General features: G+C 46.5%; 2 protein-coding genes across 2 annotated transcripts; one reads left to right on the top strand and one right to left on the bottom strand.

The window, feature by feature from the left end:
* Positions 1-648: 648 nt before the first annotated feature.
* GDF2 (growth differentiation factor 2) lies at positions 649-8,631 on the bottom strand. The gene is made up of 2 exons (XM_053387907.1): positions 8,020-8,631; positions 649-1,765 (listed from the first exon to the last, which is right to left on the bottom strand). The coding sequence occupies exons 1-2, from the start codon at positions 8,357-8,359 to the stop codon at positions 861-863; spliced, it is 1,245 nt and encodes a 414-aa protein (XP_053243882.1). The 5' UTR covers positions 8,360-8,631; the 3' UTR covers positions 649-860.
* LOC128413659 (ATP synthase subunit O, mitochondrial-like) lies at positions 2,269-2,993 on the top strand. Its single transcript, XM_053387918.1, has one exon. The coding sequence runs from the start codon at positions 2,298-2,300 to the stop codon at positions 2,931-2,933; it is 636 nt and encodes a 211-aa protein (XP_053243893.1). The 5' UTR covers positions 2,269-2,297; the 3' UTR covers positions 2,934-2,993.
* Positions 8,632-22,068: the final 13,437 nt, after the last annotated feature.

The raw sequence follows: 22,068 nt of genomic DNA, 5'->3' as shown, positions 1-22,068 counted from the left end.
CCTGGAAAATCCCTTATTTTGGCTGCTGATCCCTTATTTTCAAGGCTGCTGGTCCCTTATTTTCAAATCTGTAAGTTGACAGCTATGCCTTAAGGCAAAGTGTGGGTAATAAATTAAATTAAAATCCCTCACCTTCACTCCCCTTCTCTGCCAAATAGCTGGTTGACAAAATTTTAAAGACTTTCTACTTGCCATCTCAACAGCTCCCCTTTGGGTTAAAGTGCTGCAGAATTTCAAGCTGCTAAGTGTACCTTTTATTACTATCTGGCAAACGGGGGAAATAATAATTTGAAATGAGAAAACGTCAATATTCTGGAAAACAAAAGAGGCAAGATGGTATTATATGGGCTTAGAAACAGTATGTAGACCTCGACATTGTCACGGAGAAAGGAAAATGGGAAGGAACATGGTTACAACGCAATGGACACGACGACAAAACGAAATGTTTCATACGACTCTGCCTCAAATTGCCAATACTTCCATGATCAGCCTCAGGAAGAATGAAGAGACACCACAAAAAGGCACAATTAGAAGTTCATGAAGGCATGTGGATCAGGTGGCCAGTGTCCTAAGCAGATCTAGTATGGACCGTGAGATGCATCAAACTCAAATACTACTAGACACATTTGCAATACCATGGGTGGCCTAAGATAAGCTGTAGCTGTTCCAATTTTTCAGTTTTGGTCTCAGATTCTCTCTCTGTGTGTCTGTCTCTTGAGAGAGAGAAAGGTAGGTGTCAGCTTGGAAGACAACCGTTCGCATACTTAGCCATTTATTTCCAACAAGTGCCATTCTATGAAATATCCGCAGAGATATTTCCACCGCTTGGTTCAGTTATGAAGGAGAGGTCCTCTGCTCTCCTACCTACAGCCACATTCTGCTACCTTCATCCCTTCGTACTGGTATTTCAGAGTGGGCGTCCCGGCATCGTCATTGTAAAGCAAGGAAATGGCTTCCAGCTTGGTGGGAACGCAACAAGCCTTGGCTGCTTTCTTGGGGTTCTTGTAGTGCACCAAGGTCTGGATGATAGCGTGTTTGGTCGGGGTGACGTTATCGGTCAAAGGAAAGAAGCAGCCCCCTTTGCACTCAAACGCCTCATAATCCGAGGGCGCAATGATCCAATTCCAGCCAATTTCTTTGAAGTTGACGTGAAGAGACGTTCTCCGACAGTGGTTGCTTTCAACGCTGCGTTTGCTTCTAGATGGAGAACGGTGGGTTCCGCCGACAGGCAACGCATTCTGCTTGTGAACAGTGTCATTCTTAAGCACGCTCTCCTGTTCGTGCGCCATCATTTCCTGAAGTTCCCTGTGGTTCTCCTTGATTCTGTTGCCATTATCGTTGGAAAACACTATCAGCAAGGGCAAACGGTTGGACTCAGGTGTTACACTGATGCGCGGCTTTCCACAGGTGGGCTCCCTCTGAACATGACTTTCCACGGTGATCTGTAGCTGGCTGGTAGTCCTTGCTTTCTCCGCCTTGACCCATCTTTTCACAGTGCCAGACATATCAAACATCACCCAGCCGCATTCGTGGATTTCTTTGGAGACTAGGAAAGATTGGGCATCTTTTGGTTTCTCCCAGGGATCCCCTCCTAGACTGCCATAGATGACCACATTTCCTTGAAGGCGAGAGAAACACTCTGCCTCCTCCTGACAAGCAGTGTGGATCCGAAGCTCAGCTCTGGTGACTTCTTCATGCCATGGGATGGAGACATTGAAAAGCAAGATGTATTTCTGAGAGGGATCCATTTCCCCTGAGGCAATATCTGTGGGAGAAAATTGATAAGCATTGTTACCATAAGGTAAAGGTAAAGGGACCCCTGACCATTAGGTCCAGTCATGGCCGACTCTGGGGTTGCGGCGCTCATCTTGCTTTATTGGCCGAGGGAGCCGGCATACAGCTTCCGGGTCATGTGGCCAGCATGATTAAGCCACTTCTGGCAAACCAGAGCAGCGCACGGAAACGCCGTTTACCTTCCTGCTGGAGCAGTACCTACCGTATTTATCTACTTGCACTTTGAGGTGCTTTTGAACTGCTAGGTTGGCAGGAGCAGGGACTGAGCAACGGGAGCTCACCCCATCGCGGGGATTCGAACCGCCGACCTTCTGATCGGCAAGCCCTAGGCTCTGTGGTTTAACCCACAGTGCCACCCGCGTCCCTATTGTTACCATAGCTCTCTGTTATTGCGGGGTGGGAGATATGAAATGTAGGCAACCCAGTCAGTTGGGCGGGGTACAAATAAATTAAAATATCAGCATCATGGGGAAAGGGCCCGGCTTGACCTACAGGAGGAGAAGATGGCTGCTGCAGCAGGGTTGGCTCAGAAGGTGCGCCACTTCAGCACCTCCCTAATCAGGCCAGCATCAAAACTGGTACAGCCACCAATTCAAGTATTTGGGCTGGAAGGTCGATATGCCACTGTGCTCTACTCTGCTGCTTCTAAGCAGAAGAAGTTGGACCAGGTTGAGAAAGAGCTGACTCGAGTTCTGACACTTCTGAAGGACCCAAAATTATCTGTCATTGTCATGAATCCTCACGTAAAGAGTGCAGTAAAGCAAAAGACCGTGAATGAAATTTTAGCTAAAGAGAAAATGTCACCTGTCACTGTCAACTTTATCAATTTGCTTACTGAAAATGGTTGCTTGAAAAACACGCCAGGTGTAATTTCTGCATTTGCTAAGATTATGAGTGCATTCCGTGGAGAAGTTTTATGCTCCGTAACAACTGCTCAGCCCTTGGATGAAGCTAATCTTACGGAGTTGAAGGCAGCTTTGAATGGCTTTTTAGCTAAAGGAGAAATACTGAAACTGGCAATAAAGACTGACCCAAGAATCTTGGGTGGAATGGTTGTCAGCATTGGAGAGAAATTCGTTGACATGTCGACAAAGACCAAGATTCAGAAACTAAGCAAGATCATGAGAGAGACTGTCTAAACATCTTGAGATGCTTCCTCATCCTGCAAAAAACCTAGTCAGCTGTATGATGAAAACAATAAAAATATCATCATTGCTTTTTTCTGGGGGGTACACAGGGGTACACATACCCCTAAACATTTCGTGAATCTAAGTTTGGCCTCATTGAGCGGCAGTATTTCAATATGAGTAGGAAAATGAATGTACCCCTAAACATTTTTTTTTTTAGAAAAAAGCACTGTTGTTGTTGTTGTTTTTACTATTATTATTAGGAATAGGTCTTAGACCTGAATCTTAATTGATGGCTTGCTGCTGCTGGTGTTACAAGCTCTCATGTAAATCAAAATAGTAATGAATATTCTGCTTGCAGCCAGTAGACAACATTTTATGGGTGAAATTAGGGATCCTTTTAATATTTCTAACAGACTTACTATGACAGCGAGGTTCAGTATCTAAAGCCTCCATCTCCTATTGTTGTGGAATGATTTCAGTGCATTAAAAGAAAACTGCCTGGCAAAGAGAGAGAGAGAGATCTAGACCCTCCCAGTGTCCTTATTTTCCTGGGACAGTCCCGGATTTACAGAAGCCGCCCTGGTTTCTCATTTGATCCTGGAATGTCCCACTTTTCCTTAGGACGTCCCTGTTTTCACTGGAGAAATGTTGGAGGGTATGGAGTTATGCGGCCCCCGAGCCAAGAAAATAAGTATTTATACATCCTTTAGAAGACACCTGAAGGGAGCCCTGAATAGGAAAGTTTAAAAAAAAATGTTTTATTATGTTTTTATATACAGTGGACTCTCTAGTTACAGACTGCTCTGGATATGTAACTTTCAGTTTATGAACACGACATGTGCAGAAGTGCTCAATCGCGCCATGTGCGTGCGCAGAAGTGGTGCCTCTGCCTACAGATTTTTCAGGATGCGGATAGACCCCTGGAATGAATTTAATTCATATCCGGAGGGTCCACTGTATGTTGGAAGCTGTCCAGAGTGGCTGGGGCAACTCAGTCAGATGGGTGGGGTATAAATATCATAAACATCACCATCACCACCACCACGATTGAATAGGATGTCCCTATTTTCATCAGTGCTGAAGGAGACTCTTGAGAGTCCCATGGACTGCAAGAAGATCAAACCTCTCCATTCTGAAGGAAATCAGCCCTGAGTGCTCACTGGAAGGACAGATCCTGAAGCTGAGACTCCAATACTTTGACCACCTCATGAGAAGAGAAGACTCCCTGGAAAAGTCCCTGATGTTGGTAAAGATGGAGGGCACAAGGAGAAGGGGACGACAGAGGACGAGATGGTTGGACAGTGTTCTCGAAGCTACCAGCATGAGTTTGACCAAACTGTGGGAGGCAGTGGAAGACAGAAGTGCCTGGCGTGCTCTGGTCCATGGGGTCACAAAGAGTCAGACACCACTAAACGACTAAACAACAACATTTTCATCAGAGAACTGTTGGAGGTTATGGGCTTGTTCTGTTTCTCTCAGGATGAATGGGCCCCCCTTCCCTGCCCTGAATGTGGGGAGGGCGTCAATGAAAAAAGCCCAGGGTTTTCCCAAAACGTTTGATTGCCTGTTAATTGGGCTGGCAGCAGAATCACCAGCCGTACTAGCAATGGCACCCTCCATTGTGCTTGAGGCAGAAGGGTGATTTTTTTTTGGTGGGGGGAGAGAACTAAGAGAAGCCATACAACATACTAAGTGGTGTTCCGCAACAGTGAGGAACACCTTGGAGGTTCAAGAGGAACAGCTGAGGGCTACTGTCACTGCTCTCCAACATCTGCCGCCTGAGACCAATGTCCCACCCTGTCTAATGGTAAGGCCAGCCCTGATCCCAGTTTATACATAAAGGTCTCACACCGATGGATCAGTTTCAGGCACTACAGAACAAATTATATATCCTAGCCACTAGCATTTGGTAGATTATTGGCCAGCTATCTGCCCATAAACAAGCAGCGAAGGACTTCACTGTGGCACAAATCAAACACATGCACACTCAGCAGCCAAACTGGATAAAGCCCAAGAAATCACAGGTTGATTTCTCTGCTCCTCCTTCCATTTACCTCGTAATGGCCTCCTTGTGGGACGCTGGTGGCGCTGTGGTCTAAACCACTGAGCCTCTTGGTTGGCGGTTCGAATCCCCGCAACAGGGTGAGCTCCCGTTGCTCTGTCCCAGCTCCTGCCAACCTAGCAGTTCAAAAGCAAAGTGCAAGTAGGTACGGCTGTGGTGGGGAGGCAAATGGCGTTTCCGTGCGCTCTGGTTTCTGACACAGTGTGCCGTTGCTCCAGAAGCTGTTTAGTCATGCTGGCCACATGAACCGGAAAAGCTGTCTGTGGACAAACGCTGGCTCTCTCGGCCTGAAAGCGAGATGAGCGCTGCAACCCCACAATCGCCTTTGACCGGACTTGACTGTCCAGGGGTCCTTTACCTTTACCTAATGGCCTTCTATGAGGACTGCGCCATGACATGGCAAGGGATGAGGGGAGTAATTCTGGCATGCACTTTGGGGGGCGGGGGAAGACAGAGTTTCCACTTAACTTTCTGCCCCTTTTGGAGCTCCACTTTTAAAGGTCATAAGCGAATAGAATTGCTGAGCACATTTTATCTCATTATTATAATTAATTTATATACTGCCAGGGAACCAGGCAGAGAGCCTTCTCGGTTGGGGTGCCCTCCCTGTGGAACGCCCTCCCACTAGATGTCAAAGAGAACAACAACTGCCAGACTTTTAGAAGACATCTGAAGGCAGCCCAGTTTAGGGAAGCTTTTAATGTTTAATGGATTACTGTATTTTAATATTTTTTGGGAAGCCGCCCAGAGTGGCTGGGGAAGCCCAGCCAGATGGGAGGGGTATAAATAATAAATTATTATTATTATTATTATTATTATTATTATTATTATTATTATTATCTGAAGATCCCAGGGCGGTTCACAACATAATAATGCAAAACGAGAGCAAACAAAAAACACATAACCAGAACCAAAATAAACCAATAACCTTACTTACTGGGAAATGATATATAATGAACTGAAGAAGGTATTTAAATTTACCTTTCCTAAGAAACCAGAGGCCTTCCTTTTGGGCATAGTCGGCCAATTGATGCCAAAGAAAGATAGAACATTTTTTATGTACGCAACAACAGCAGCAAGAATACTTCTCGCCAAGTATTGGAAGACACAAGATCTACCCACCGTGGAAGAGTGGCAGATGCAAGTGATTGACTACATGGAGATGGCAGAAATGACTGGCAGAATCCGTGACCAGGGAGAAGAATTGATGGAAGAGGATTGGAAAAAGTTCAAGAACTACCTACAAAAATATTGTAAAATGTTTGAGTGTTAAAATGATGTGGGATGTGAAGGTAACATGGCTTTTGGGACATAGTTAAAAGAGTTATGAAAAGAAGAGTTTTAATAAGGAGGGGGTATGACTAGAATAATATTATGTCAAAGTATATGAGGTGGAGTAAAGGATCAAGATAAGGGAAATTAGAGACATAATAAGTGGAAATATATAATTATAAACGAGGTTGGAAATGGGTTAGAATTTGCTGAATCTGACGGAGTAAAGAGGAATACAAAAAAGGGAGATGTGAGGAGGTCAGGAAAGAGGGATATGGAATTTTGAAATTTAAAAGTGGAATTTTCTTTCTTTTTCTTCTTTTTCTTGTTATTTTTTGTCTGTTGATTTGTTTTTGTTTTGTTATATGTGATGTACGTTTTGTAAAACTTTAATAAACATTTTTTTAAAAAAAACCCAAAATAAACCAATAACCTTAGCAATCATAATTATTTTGCTATCTGAATTCTATTCCTGGTAGCGTTCCCGGGGCGCCAGCTTCTCAGACAGTTGAGGGGGCCCAACGTGATGTACTGACATCGCATGCAGGGAGTCAGGGAGTGGAGCTGAACATCCTCTGAACATTGAGGATGTCCTCAAAAAAACAAAACCAAAGAAACAAAAAAAAACTGGGGGGGACGGGACAAAGTGCCTTGGCCCCCAGGAACTGGCGCCTACAATTGTTCCTGAAATGTGGTCCTAGTTGCTATTCTTTTAATTAGTTTCACTTTTTAAAAAAGGCACCCTAAGGTGGCTTCACATTGGTGCGAAGAGGAAAGTATTTTTTGGGTCTCCCTTGAAGCATAGCAAATAAAGATGGGCTCAAACCTCAGATTGGGGTTGTTGTTTTTTATTTAATAGGGCTGTCATATTTCAATAATTGAAAATCTGGACACAAAAGTTATTGAGCAAAATGTTTTTTGGCAAAGTTCTGAGCTTTTTTGGGGGGGCGCGCGCAACACTGTTGAGTTTTTGAGTTTTCCCCAAAGTCCCGCCCCCCCTGCAAAATCTCAAAAATCTCTACTCTTTGACATGGAATTTCCCCGGACATTACAGCCCAGCTGAAATTCTGAATGTGTGGCAATCCCAATTTCTTGAAAACCAGAGCTAATTTTAAAACCCTATTGAAGTATCGCGGTTTGGGCACTGCCAGAAACAGGACCTTCGCTGGGGAGACAATTGACATCAGGAATAAACTCAGAAAGGTTGGCTGGCTGTTCAGTTGGCAGGGGCAGAGTGCCAGAGATGTTTTGACAAGCAAGCCCTAAATTACATTATCAGTTTATTGCTGTTATCTGATTTCTTCTTGATTTAAAAAGAAAACAACATCTTTTATATTACACAGTGGTACCTCAGGTTACATACGCTTCAGGATACACACTCCGCTAACCCAGAAATAGTGCTTCAGGTTAAGAAATTTGCTTCAGGATGAGAACAGAAATCGGGCTCCGGTGGCACGGCGGCAGCAGGAGGCCCCATTAGCTAAAGTGGTGCTTCAGGTTAAGAACAGTTTCAGGTTAAGAACGGACCTCCGGAATGAATTAAGTACTTAACCTGAGGTACCACTGTATAAGGAAAAGTGAAGAACGATCAGGCTTGCTGATAGAGCAAGTAACTACAGCTGCAATTTTATAAACACTTCATGTAAGATCCATTGAACTTAATAGGACTTACTTTTGAGTAGGCACACAAAGGATTCCACTGTAGGATTCCTACCCACTGGGAAAACCAAGCCCACACATTGTGGAAGAAAACCCTCATACCTTCAGGACTGAAGCTACGGACAATGTTGGATATGGGGCTGGAAGACTTGTCCTTGGTATATCGATTGTACAAATCAATCATGAATTGGGGTGGCTCCTCTTGCATCTTCTCCTGCGAAGGTATCTCTGATAAGTTCAAGTTCCTCAGGAAATCAGCTTTCAGATTCTCCAGGAAAGCCTGAAAGTCAAAAGGGACCTCTTCATCCATATTCCCAAGGTCACCAGAGTGTTCGGGAGAGTTTCCCGCGGTGAGTAATCCGCTCCTAACATCCACAGGTTTGCTGTTTGTCAGATGGACCAAGACGACATTCACAAGAGCCAAGGCACCCAAACAGTACATTTTGCATGTGCTTCGTTCTCCGGTGGGGGAAAAGCCAACAGAGATCCAGGAACGTCTTGTCCGATTAGAGTCTGAGGAGTGAGTAGTGGAGCAAAACCAAAAGCTAGACGCTTTCTGAAGCTGTGTTGCGGCCGCTCTTTTCCCCAGCCCCAGACCCTTGTGAATTGTCAAGTAGACTGGTCATACACTTGCCCTTATCTCAGCGATTGATGCTAACATTTCAGTCCCTTATCTATTACGGCTCTTCACTAATGAAGATTCTATAAACATGCGGACGAGCACATATGGCTCATGAAAGCCCACGATGGAATCTATGTTCTCCTTTGGGGGGTCATCGTTGCTTAATGATGTCCCGTTGTCATTTCCTTGCCAGCGACAATATGTATTTTAGGATGCCTGTTGAGGGTTGGAGGGGGAGGGGAGGGAGGTTTGTAAAGGGTTTTCCTAGATTGCCGCAGCAAAATATTAACACCCCCGCACTATAGCACCAAAGTTCCTTAAAATACTTTCCAAACGGCGCCAATGTGCTCTGATGTAAGACACAATCCTATGACGTTGCAAATACCCATAAAGGGGACTCATTTATCAGCTAAGTGCTATTGTTTGTACACAGAAGATGATCTGCTTTGTGTCATCTCCCCCCTCCCCCGGACTGTCAGTTATCACTTGGGTGGATAGGATGGCAATTCCTTGCTTTTCTGGTAAGTAACAAACATTATTATTGTCCAGTAGCGCCTTACAAACCAAATAAGTTTGTTCTTGGTATAAGCTTTTGTGTGCATGCACACTTCTTCAGATACACGAAAGCTTATACCAAGAACAAACTTAGTTAGTGTCCAAGGTGCGCGGGTGGCGCTGTGGGTTAAACCACAGAGCCTAGGGCTTGCCGATCAGAAGGTCGGGGTGAGCTCCCGTTGCTCGGTCCCTGCTACTGCCAACCTAGCAGTTCGAAAGCACGTCAAGGTGCAAGTAGATAAATAGGTACAGCTCCAGCGGGAAGGTAAACGGCGTTTCCGTGTGCTGCTCTGGTTCGCCAGAAGCAGCTTAGTCATGCTGGCCACATGACCCGGAAGCTGTCTGCGGACAAACGCCGGCTCCCTCCGCTTATAGAGCGAGATGAGCGCTGCAACCCCAGAGTCGGCCACGGCTGGACCTAATGGTCAGGGGTCCCTTTACCTTTAAGGTGCTACTGGACAATTTTTTATTGTTTATTTATATTTCGACTACGTCAGACCAACACGGTTACCTACCTGAATCTATGATGATGATGATGATGATGATGTTGGGAGCTGCCCAGAGTACCTGGGGCAACCCACTCAGATGGGCGGCAATAATAAATAATAAATTGTTATTGTTATGTAGCCCTTTTGCACTCAAAGCTTCCTTCCTTAGATATACGGTAATGCGTTCCAACATGAAGCTCTTTATGGGGCTCAGGCAAGCCTCCGAGGGAAGCAAGTTCTATGGCGCAGTCACTGGACCTTGATTTGTGATGAGAAGAAAGAAGTCAGCGCATATTGTTACAAAAGTCGGGTGCCTGCCCCTCTCTCTGCTGAGCGGTGGCCAGAGCCCATGAGGTCCCAGGCAACCCCACGGGGACCTGTGTTCCTTTGCAGAATGGAAGACACGGTCGAGACTGTCACGGCTTTAAGAAATGTGCTTTCTTCACCTATTTACACTTTCAGTCTGCATGGAAGAGAGTCCAGATCTTACAGCATGGCCATTTCAAGAGGGGCTTGTCCCCCACAGCTGTGCAGAGCTGGAGTCTAAGGCATTTCTCCCAGCCTGCCTTCAGCCAGCCTGCCCAAGATGGATCTCAACTCTTCTTCCTGCTTCTTCCTCCCACCATTCCTTGCTTCCACACCCCCCGTCACCTTGGTAACCTCTTACTCCCCAAGCCATTCCTCCCCAATGGCCCACCAAACCCTTTTGTCATGTTAAGAGGTTTGCTCTTTACTAAACCAGCCAGGATGGTTTGTGTAAACCAGTCCAGGGATTCCCTGTTGGCAAAGTTTGGCAGCTTGTACTTTAATCTACATCCCAATTAATCAAAAACCTAGCATTTATTCATTCTTAGGGTTTAAGGCATGGGTAGGCAAACTACGAGGGACGCGGGTGGCGCTGTGGGTTAAACCACAAAGCCTAGGACTTGCCAATCAGAAGGTTGGCGGTTCGAATCCCCGCGATGGGGTGAGCTCCCGTTGTTCGGTCCCTGCTCTTGCCAACCTAGCAGTTCGAAAGCACATCAAAGTGCAAGTAAATAAATAGGTACCGCTCTGGCGGGAAGGTAAACGGCATTTCCATGTGCTGCTCTGGTTCGCCAGAAGCGGCTTAGTCATGCTGGCCACATGACCCGGAAGCTGTACGCTGGCTCCCTTGGCCAATAAAGTGAGATGAGCGCTGCAACCCCAGAATCGTCCACAACTGGACCTAATGGTCAGGGGTCCCTTTACCTTTACCTAGACAGGCAGGGGCACAGAATGTGGCCTCTGCTCTGCCATGGACTCTCACCAGCACCTTGTTTAAGGTAGGGTGGCATGCTGCTTCTGTGCATTCAATATTGGGAATCTATTGTGTCCTGAGGAAATAAACCAGTGAAGAGGCTAGGGTGCATTTTTTGTGAACAACCGCCGGTGTCTCTAGCAAACTAAAGGCCTGGGGGCCAGATCCCGTTCGGTCGCCTTCTCAATCCGGCCCGCAGACAGTCTGGGAAACAATGTGCTTTTACATGAGTAGAATGTGTCCTTTTATTTAAAACGCACCTCTGGGTTATTTGTGGGGCATAGGAATTCATTCTTTCTTTCTTTTTCCAAAATATAGTCCGGCCCCCCCACAAAGTCTGAGGGACAGTGGACTGGCCCCCTGCTGAAAACGTTTGCTGACCTCTGGTTTAAGGGGACCCCACCCAAAAGAATCTATAACAATATGATGGAATTCTGGTACAATAAGCTCCCACAGTCTGCACAGATAACAGCTAGAATGAGCACTGAAGCCATAGCAGGTAGAAGTTAAGTAGTCCTACTCCAGGTTTTGGTGACTTCCAAAGAGCAGTGGCGTAGCGTGGGGGGTGCAGGGGGGGGGGGCCGGCCGCACCGGGCGCAACATCTGGGGTTAGGGCAATCCACAGGTTAGGGGGCGCAAATCCACGGGTTAGGGCGCGCAAATCCACGGGTTAGGGGGCGCAAATCCACGGGTTAGGGGGCGCAAATTACTTGCCTTGCCCCGGGTGCTGACAACCCACGCTACGCCACTGCCAAAGAGTCATATATAATCAAGAGCAAAGCACCCTTCAACCTTGTGAGCCCTTCTGAGAGTCATTCTTGCTATCATTTTTTACAAATAGGCTTAGAAGTAGGTGTGCCTCAAATTTCCTAGGCTTCTAGGAAATGACCACTTCTGTGATCCTGCTATTCAGGTTTCTCAACTCATCATATCTCTCATCAGCCAGGTAGAGGAAAGGCTTTGGATGAGTTGTGGGAACTTGCCCTTGGGCGAGATGGATGGAGCTGTCCGTGAGATTCCCACACTTCCTGTTTCCTTTGCACCACTGAGAAAAGATAAGGTCAAGTTTCCCTGAGCGTGTACCTAGGATCTCCCGCAACAAAACAAAACAAAAACAGTTTGCCTGTCAACCGAGCAACAAGTTAAAGTCAAGGGAAACGGGGGGGGGGGCGGACCCCTGACCATTAGGTCCAGTTGTGGCCGACTTTGGGGTTGCGGCGCTCATCTCGCTTTATTGGCCGAGGGAGCCGGCGTACAGCTTCCGGGTCATGTGGCCAGCATGACTAAGCCGCTTCTGGCGAACCAGAGCAGCGCATGGAAACGCTGTTTAACTTCCCGCCGGAGCGGTACCTATTTATCTACTTGCACTTTGATGTGCTTTCGAACTGCTAGGTTGGCAGGAGCAGGGACCGAGCAACGGGAGCTCACCCTGTTGCGGGGATTCGAACTGCCGACCTTCTGATCGTCAAGCCCTAGGCTCTGTGGTTTAACCCACAGCGCCACCCACGCGCGTCCCAAGGGAAACTAGAAGTACCTACAAAACAAATTTAAAATGCTTGGTGAAGGGGCCATAGGAAAGGTGATAAAACTGATTAAGGTTCATTTGCTTGTGTCAGGGCTGTCTTTAGCATATGCTCCGCCAGGGTGCAAAGATCTGCCCAGCGGCCCCAAATTTAGTTTAGCCCCCAAATTAACTTTTGATGAACTTTTTTTGGGAGGGGAGAAGTTCTTTGGGAGGGGAAATTGCTCATATGTAACAATGATGCAGCAGAAAAAAATGCTATGGAGTAACAGAGTGCCGGGGGCGGGACTTTCACTCTATTGCTTTTCACCGCCGCCAATAAAGAGGGACCAGTAAACAGTAGGTATACATTTGGCGCCCCCCAGAATTCAGCACCCGGGTGCCCTGCACCCCTTGCACCCCCAGAATAATTGGGTGCACTCTCCCTACCTTGGATCAAATCTATGCTTCCAGGTGCCATAAGAAAGCTGCAGAGATAGCGCAGGATATTGCACACCCTGGAAATAATCTCTTTCAGCTTTTGCCTTCTGGAAGAAGGCACAGGGTTATAAAGACTAGGACTAGCCGCCTGAGAAATAGTTTCTATTCAAATGCGATTTTGGTTTTAAACGCAGTGTAAGGTAGTCTCTATGGGAGTATATTGTATTTAATTACGGGGTATCAGAGTTTTTAGGGGGCAAACCAGGATGGGATAGCTGGGATAGCAGGCTTGTTGGTTTCTGAATGTCTGATGTAGATTTTCAATTTCGTTGTTCTGTATGAGACAATGACAATAAAGATTATCGTATCATGTTGTATTGTATTGTATTGTATATTGTATCGTATCGTATCGTAAAGACAGCTCTGGCTCGTGTGGTTTGTATGTGTACTCACTTGGCTGGTCTCATCCAAGAGCCCTGGGCTTCATTCAGCAGCTCCCAGACCAAATAAGGCCTACTCAGCCTTTTGGAAACTTCTAAACCTCTGCTTAAGAAGATCAAACCTATCCATTCTTAAGAAAATCAGCCCTGAGTGCTCACTGGAAGGACAGATGCTGAAGCTGAGGCTCCAATACTTTGGCCACCTCATGGGAAGAGAAGACTCCCTGGAAAAGACCCTGATGGAGGGCACAAGGAGAAGGGGACGACAGAGGACGAGATGGTTGGATAGTGTTCTCGAAGCTACCAGCATGAGTTTGACCAAACTGTGGGAGGCAGTGGAAGACAGGAGGGCCTGGCGTGCTCTGGTCCATGGGGTCACGAAGAGTCGGACACGACTAAACGACTAAACAACAACAACAAACCTCTGCTTTCCTCCGTGTCCTAGAGCTAAGATAGGAACCCTTTCAAAATCTGTAGGAGACCTCATTCGGATGATTGAATCCTGTCACCTTTGCTGTTTGTTTAAAAGATAAAAGAGACTCAGCGCCTCTCTGGCTGCATTTAGTGTTGCCACCTCCTGACCTGAGTGGAGAGCCCTGCCATATGCAGTAATCCAGGTTTCTCAACACATGATTGGATGGAAGGAGGAATGTCTCCTTCTGTTCCCATTCCTCATGCAGGTGTGTGATATTAATTGGGAAATAATGATTCACCATGCATAATGCTTTTCCACATTTCCTTTTATTATACTAACATTTTGCCTATCTAGGCACATATATCTCCGTGAGATCAACTTCTTAGTATAAATTCTGCATGAATGGACCAGATTCTGCATGGAAATACTGCGTTTGTGTACGTACGCAAGTGAAGAAGTGTCCGTTTCTTATCCCGGAAACACAGTTTTCCTTTAAAAATTCTTAGGAGGTTGAGCTTTGGGGGGTGACTCTAAATATAGAAGAATATGGTAAACAACATTATCTCTGTTATGCAAGTTAAGAAAGCATCGGAAGGCAAAATGTGTAACCAATCCCCCCCACCGCCGAAGACGATTGCAATTTCAAGTCCACTCATCCAAAGACGATCAAATGCTAATCGCGTATACACGTGCCAAAATTTATTGGCATGTACAGGCGTATTGGGGTACGCTGTGTTGTAAATAAAAAATTGCCCTTTTCCCTTATGAGGTATCCAAGAGCCCATATAGAGTCCTTACATAGGTTCCCTATTGGTAGGAGAAAATAACTGAAATAAACTCAGAGTCGCAAAGTGATTTCATGCTCTTTATTCAGCTCATAGTGGTGAGGAGGAATGAATGAAAGTCCCCTCAAAGTATCTGCTTTATATACATTATTTACACAATGGGCTGCACATGATTGGTTAATTCCGGAATTCTACTGTAAGCCAATCAGGTTGTGGATTCACTTCTATCTGGAGCATGATTGGGTAGTTCCTGCCAACCAATCATACTGCTGCATTGTTCTAGGACCAATCAGACTGCTGCCTTTTGGATCCTATTGTTCTAGGACCAATCAGACTGCTGCAGTTTGGATCCTATTCAACTCAGTACATAACAATAACAGAGGCCAACCAGAGAATATTGAGAAGCAAAGCAGCTAGTAAGCTTGATCTTTATTGATCTGTTGCAACAGGGTGCTCCCCTCACCCGCAGGAAAGGAGGCATGCAAGGCCTTATGAAGACTTTTGAAATTCCCATCCTGTAGATCAAGACCACCCCTCAGAAACCTAAGACCACCCCTCAGATACATCACACCTTCACACAAAAAAGCTGTCTAAAACAGAACATTTGCATGTTGTTCTTCTCCTGTCGCTGATTATCTCCTGTCTGGCAGGTTACTTGATTGGATTGCCTGGGGAGCCTGGCCATGCTTTTGTAGTGATAAATACTTAGTTCCTGGGCCTGGTCACAGGCTCACACCCTATTCAAACACCCTTAAGACAGGATTTGTGAAGGAAAAGACAATGGGGAGGCTTTTCCACTTTGACCATGCAGAGAAAACATTTGATCAGTTTAGGAATCAAAATGGTTCCAGGTTGGTCTTCCTGTGCTGATCTATGTATGTGCGGTTATGAACATTACCATATATCTAAGACCATAAAATTCCCATCACAGCTGTTAACACAATGTATCTGCTCAAATCAAGGAGCAGAACAGCCAGAAAGTTCATTTTGTAGGGCTCTGGAACGCCTGGAATGACTCTGACAGCTTTCACAATGCTCTGGATTGTGGCACAGTTCGATGGCCGTAAGCTCTGGAAGAGAGGAGGAAATCATTACTGCTTCTTGGCAAGGATGTGGCTTTCCCAGCATGGTTGGAGGGTCTGCCACTGAGGGAAGGGAAGCTGTGAATGACCAGTGGCAAAGAGACGGGCCTTTATCAGCAAAGAAGTGAAAGCGAGCCCCCGTTCAGGTGATACATGCTTTTGTGGTGATAACCACACCGCCCATAGCAACCTCCAGCACACGGTGTCTGGGGAAAGCTGTGGAGCGGCTCAGTTGCAGCCACCCATTTGTTTGAATCACCTGCCCTCTTAACTCTTGTCCATTGGAAGGAGATGGACTGGGTTGGTTCAAGGAGAGATCAATGGTTCTGAAATATACTCGAAGTCAAGAGTGGATTTCATGCTCTTCATTCAGCTCATAGTGGTGAGGAGGTATATGTTCCCCCAAAGTATCTGCTTTATATACATTATTTACACAATGGGCTGCACGTGATTGGCTAATTCCGGAATTCTCCTGTAGGCCAATCAGGTTGTGGATTCACTTCCATCTGGAGCTGGATTGGGTGGCTCCTCCAGACCAATCATACTGCTGCATTGTTCTAGGACCAATCAGACTGCTGCATTCTGAATCCTATTGTTCTGGGACCAATCAGACTGCTGCATTTTGGATCCTATTCAACTCAGTACATAACAGCTTCGTTGGAACAGAGTGAGGTAGCAACTGCCTTGACATTCTTAAAGAGGACTTCCCAAGACCCAGGAGAGTTAAGGATGCCTTTTTTTGGATATTCCATTACAAAGGCTTAGGTAACTCCGAGATTGACAGTATTTTGTACGAGGGGTTTGAGAATGTCAGGTTTCTGCAGCTAAAATGGCTTAGCACTTTTAAAAGAATTGGGGTCTTTTGAAGTTAGGAAAGGGAAGGGGAATGGCACTGAAAAATGTAAAAGGTTAAGGGAAAAGACCCCTGACAGTTAAGTCCAGTCGCGAACAGCTCTGGGGTTGCGGCGCTCATCTCGCTTTACAGGCCGAGGGAGCCGGTGTTTGTCCGCAGACAATTTTTCTGGGTCATGTGGCCAGAAACCAGAGCAGTGCACAGAAACGCCATTTACCTTCCCACTGGAGCAGTACCTATTTATCTATTTGCACTTTTTGGGGTGCTTTTGAACTGCTAGGTTGGCAGGAGCTGGGGCCGAGCAACGGGAGCTCGCTCTGTTGCGGGGATTTGAACCGCCGACCTTCTGATCAGCAAGCCCAAGAGGTTTAGGTTGGGTTTAGACCATGGCACCAACTGTGTCTCACTGAAAAATATAGGGCAAACAAAATATTCACAGAGAAATGCGTAAATGCCATGCAAGCAAATGAGGATGAAGGCTCAGTAGAGACTGGATATAATCTTAACCTCTGTGTAACTAAATGAGAAGGGATGCGGGTGGCGCTGTTGGTTAAACCACAGAACCTAGGACTTGCTGATCAGGTGAGCTCCAGTTGTTTGGTCCAAGCTCCTGCCAACCTAGCAGTTCGAAAGCACGTCACACTTTGATAAATAAAGTAGATAAATAGGTACCGCTCTGGCAGGAAGGTAAACGGCGTTTCTGTGCACTGCTCTGGTTTACCAGAAGCGGCTTAATCACGCTGGCCACAAGACCCAGATAGCTGAAGAGGCAGCTCTAGATAGGTATGTGGTTTCCTTTTGTATCAGCTTTCTTTTTTGTTTTACGAACAACTGGGATGGACGCAAGCAGACTCCTCTCGCCAGCTCAAGCAGCCCAACCAGCATGCCTGTCACACTTACATATTAATCAGTGAAAGTTAATTTGCAAGAACGTTAATGAATACAAATTGCTCCCAAAGGCTCTGTGCGGGGCCTGCGATACATTATTCCTCCTCTAAGCAATAATGGGTCTTATTATCTTCCAATGAGAGACTGCTGTCAAGGCATTGAAGGATGGGCAGAGATGATGAAGACAAATGATCTCGTTTAGATGTACGCGGTTCAATCAGAGCTGTGGCTTGTCATTCTCAGTAATTGGAGACAGGTGCTGGGGACAACAGGCAGCCAAGCGTGTGAACACACACACACACACACACACACACACGAACTTTGCCTCCTTCATGAGACTTTGAGAACAGCTAACCACAGCCTTTCCAGAAGCTCCTCAGTCTAAGTTTCTATCATTGCTTGCCCAAGACCAGACTTCCACACTTCAGTGACCAGTGCAATATAGAAAAATGTAGCAACTACGGTGGTACCTCAGGTTACATACGCTTCAGGTTACATACGCTTCAGGTTGCAGACTCCACTAACCCAGAAATAGTGCTTCAGGTTAAGAACTTTGCTTCAGGATGAGAACAGAAATCGTGCTCCGGCGGCGCGGCAGCAGCAGGAGGCCCCATTAGCTAAAGTGGTGCTTCAGGTTAAGAACAATTTCAGGTTAAGTACAGACCTCCAGAATGAATTAAGTACTTAACCTGAGGTACCACTGTACTTTTTGAAGGCTTTAAAATAAGTTGGGGAGCCCAACTTGTAGATGGTACTGTACACAATCCTTACAAATGTCAACAAATGACAGTTTGACTTTACCTCCGAAGGCACATTCTTCCTTCGTCTCCCGTGACAGACGGATGCCAACCAGGGGTACAGGTGAGCAATGAACACTACTTTCAACCCACAATTAGGGCCTGGTGCAGTGCTTTTCTTCTAGAAAGAGGTGCTGCTACACACCATGAAGTTGTTACAGCAAGTGCCACACTTTAAACCAGCACTTTCCTTTCAGCAAAAAAAAAAAAAAGTACCCTTGAGAAATCCCGGGGGGGGGGGGGAACGCTGGCTGGGTGATATATTGATATATCATCCAAAACCGGTTAAAAGTCCATATACTGATATTGGTTTCATGACTGGCAATAGATCGTGAATCATTATGTGTGTTAGGGCTGGGCGATTTATCATCCAAAACTATGTTGCTCCATCCTTATATCTGACATCATGATATATCAGTATATATGATGTTTAAAGGTAAAGGTACCCCTGACCATTAGGTCCAGTCGTGGATGACTCTGGGGTTGCGGCACTCATCTCGCTTTACTGGTCGAGGGAGCCAGCGTACAGCTTCCGGGTCATGTAGACAGCATGACTAAGCCGCTTCAGGCGACCTAGAGCAGCGCACGGAAACGCCATTTACCTTCCCGCTGGAGCAGTACCTATTTATCTACTTGCACTTTGACGTGCTTTTGAACTGCTAGGTGGGCAGGAGCTGGGACCGAGCAACAGGAGCTCACCCCGTCACGGCAAGCCCTAGGCTCTGTGGTTTAACCCACAATGCCACCAGTGTCCCACATATGATGTTTAGCTGGCGATATATCACAATGTTGTAAACCAGGATTCTCCCAACCCTACCCGCAGCATAATTTCTATGCTGATGTGAAGGGAACATCCTTCCTGGTGCCCAGTCTGGCACTGTGGGAACTCCTGCTACCCAGTAAGGGCACAGAGGCAGATTTCTCGAGGGAGCTTTTTGGAAAGAATCTCAAGACCAAGTTTTGCAATCACAGGAATCCCATGAGGTCGGTTCGCTGACAGAGGGAAGTCTATGTATGTGCGGTTATGAACATTACCATATATCTAAGACCTCAAAATTCCTATCACACCGGAAGCAAACACTTCCGGGTTTGCTGCGTTCGTAACCTGAAAAAAATGCAACGTGAAGCAAATGCAACTTGAGTTATGACTGTAGGCCTTTTTGCAGAAGTGATGGAACAGCCCAGCTTCTCTCTCTCTCCACTGCTGCTTGATGGAGTGGTTCCCATTAAGCGGCAGCTGAGCAGGAGCAATAATATTCCTCCCACCAACATACAACCCTCTCTCTTTAGCTGGTGGTGGTCAGGGAAAAAGCAGCTCAGCTGGTTGGGCACTGTAAGACATGTAAGGGAACAGTGACACCTGGTGGTCCATGAAGTAACTGGGGACTTTAAAGTTTACCAAACGCCACCCTCCAGTTGTTTTGGGACTACAATTCCCATCATCCCTGACCACTGGTCCTGTTAGCTAGGGATGATGGGAGTTGTAGTCCCAAAACAGCTGGAGGGCTGAGTTTGGGTGTGCCTGGTTTATACCATATATTGTTACAAAAGTTGGGTGCCTCCCCCTCTCTCTGCAAGAGCTCATGGGGTCCCAGGGTCTGTGGTCCTTTGGAGAACTTAGACTCTTTACCTTTACCTTTATTATGTTTTTACTGTAATTTTACTGGTGTTAGCCTCCCTGAGCCCGGCTTTGGCTGGGGAGGGTGGGGTATAAATAAAATTTATTATTATTATTATTATTATTATTATTATTATTATTATTATTGACATCAGGCATCCAGTTAGCAAAAAGGGAGACTAAGCATCTGCCATGCAGCCTCCTCGAGTCCACAGGCTTTCAGTTTCCTTCTCCTAGCAAAATGGCAAGTTCTGTCTTGATGCAGCAAAGAACAGTAACAAAACAAAACAAAAAAGGGGGGGGGAGAACCAATCAATAATTGTTGACAACCGTTGAGCCTCGTTCCTTGACCAGAGCTTTGCTTGCAGGCTCAAAGGACCTTTCAAAACTACTTGCTCCCTTCCTTGGACTCTCCTTCCTCGGAGAGGTTCTTAAGCAGGGGTTGGATGGCAAGCTGTCGTGATGCTAGGGCCGAAATTCCCACATCGCAGGCTAGATGACCATCAGGGTCCGTTCCAGCTTTACGATCCTACAATCCTTTTCTTTCCTTAGTACAAGGAGCGGTGATGCATTTCAGAGCGCTATGTTCTTTGCTTGCTTGCGCCAAACTTCTTTTGCCTGCCTTCTGTTTCATTCTTGTATTTTCAGGACCTGTTCGTTTTGCTTTCTTTCTTTTGTCACTTTTTAAAATGTCTTGGCTTGAAACTCACATTCTTTGGAGAAGAGTCAAGCTGATGCTTATAATTGCAGCAGGGTGTTCCCTACTCCTGGGGCTCACATCACATCATAAGCATAGCTGTCAACCGTCCCTTATTTGGTGGGACAGTCCCTTATCCCAGCGCCGTTTCCCGCTGCTGTCCCTTATTGATGATGTCCCGTAAATTTCCCGGGTTTCAAAGGAAGCAGCTCCTCTCCCTCCCTCCCCGCCGGCCAGGGAGGAGGGAGGCTCCAACTGTGTTGCTTGGCCGCGTTGCTCACCCAATAAGGAGTCTAAGAATGACTGGGGGGGGTGGAGCTTGCAGGCCTTGTGCCGATCAAATCGGCTGCGTTGCCTGGGGACTCGCCTTTGCTCAGCGCTTCCCAGCGGAGAGGTGACGGTGGTTTTCCTTGCTGTATCCCCTTTGCCGGGTTGCTGCGCTGTGGAAACCACAGCTTGAGGCTTCGTTTGGCTGCTGGCTAGGCTTTCTGCCTTTTGCTTGGAGGGGCTCAGAAATTGAACATACCTGTGCTCGGAATCAGATGGATACGTCATCGACGGCCCACTCACTCATGCCGGGGAAAAGGTCTGTCTGGAGCTGGGGCACATGGTGTGGGGGGAAGGAAAGGCGGTCTCATGGGGGGGGGGCTTTTGGATTTGTTTTGGAGGCTCCTTCAATTGACTGTTATGGGGGAAAGGAAAGGAGCTGGTTGACTAAAATCCCTTATTTTGGCTGCTGATCCCTTATTTTCGAGGCTGCTGGTCCCTTATTTTCAAATCTGTAAGTTGACAGCTATGATCATAAGGGGATCTCTGGGAAGAATTGCAGGGCTTTTCCCACACACCCATTCTACGACTCAGGAACTGACCTTAGGCTGTCCTTACGTCCCTGACTGTCCTTAGGATCTTGATCAGATGGTGACCAAGGAAAGAAATGGGATCCTTCTCACTGAGGATCCTGGTTGCACGTGGGCCCCAGAGGCGATCCGGCAGTGTTAAAATTGTTAGGGGCGTAGTTAGCCTTTCCCCCCCTCTGCCCAGGGATCACGCCAGGCTATTTTGGCCAATCATGTGAGGTGGCGTGATCCCTGGGCTCTGTATATGTGGCAGTGCGACGCAATTTGGGGCACTTGCCTTGCTGGACACCTGCCCCCCCTTTTTGTTTTTTTTGTGTGATGACAGCCTCCAAATCTTTGCTATACTTTTATTTGTTGTGGTCTCAAAAGGCCACATCCACAGAAGTGTATGTACATTTTTTTGGGAGCCTTGCACTCCCAATCGCAGAGTCATTATAGGGCTGTAGAATATGTTCATTTTTTCCTCAATCACTCTGACTCCACATTTTCACTGCAGAAAGCCTAGGTTGTTTCAGATTTTACTCATTTCCATTTCTTTTGTTCTGAGGCATCAATTTGGCGGCGTTTCCCCCTCAATAAACACCTTTTGTGCTGCTGTGTTTGGCAGCCGCCATTTTGATTTTTTCCTCAGAATGGCTAGACACAGTGTTGTTCCTGGGCATTTGGGGAGACAATGGCAGTTCTCAATGGTGGCGGCCATCTTGTTCCCCATAAATGTCCCCCTATTTTGTTGCTAAGCTGTGTTGCTCTGGCCTTGCTTTGGTTTGGGTCGCCTGTTTTGGAAGAGGGGCTGGGTAGGAATTTTTCCATTTGGCAGATTGGCTTTGGCCACT

The sequence above is a fragment of the Podarcis raffonei genome, chromosome 5 (genome assembly GCF_027172205.1).
Source record: "Podarcis raffonei isolate rPodRaf1 chromosome 5, rPodRaf1.pri, whole genome shotgun sequence".
NCBI lineage: Eukaryota > Metazoa > Chordata > Lepidosauria > Squamata > Lacertidae > Podarcis > Podarcis raffonei.
The sequence above is the reverse complement of the archived record's forward strand: the minus strand, read 5'-3'. Positions and strand labels throughout refer to the sequence as shown.

What these genes read in the sequence shown, in the direction of transcription:
- GDF2 (XM_053387907.1), bottom strand. Translation starts at nt 8,359, where the DNA reads ATGTACTGTTTGGGTGCCTTGGCTCTTGTGAATGTCGTCTTGGTCCAT. An exon ending in CCGTAGCTTCAGTCCTGAAG is followed by an intron (nt 1,766 to 8,019) that starts GTATGAGGGTTT and finishes TTTCTCCCACAG; the next exon opens with ATATTGCCTCAGGGGAAATG.
- LOC128413659 (XM_053387918.1), top strand. Translation starts at nt 2,298, where the DNA reads ATGGCTGCTGCAGCAGGGTTGGCTCAGAAGGTGCGCCACTTCAGCACC.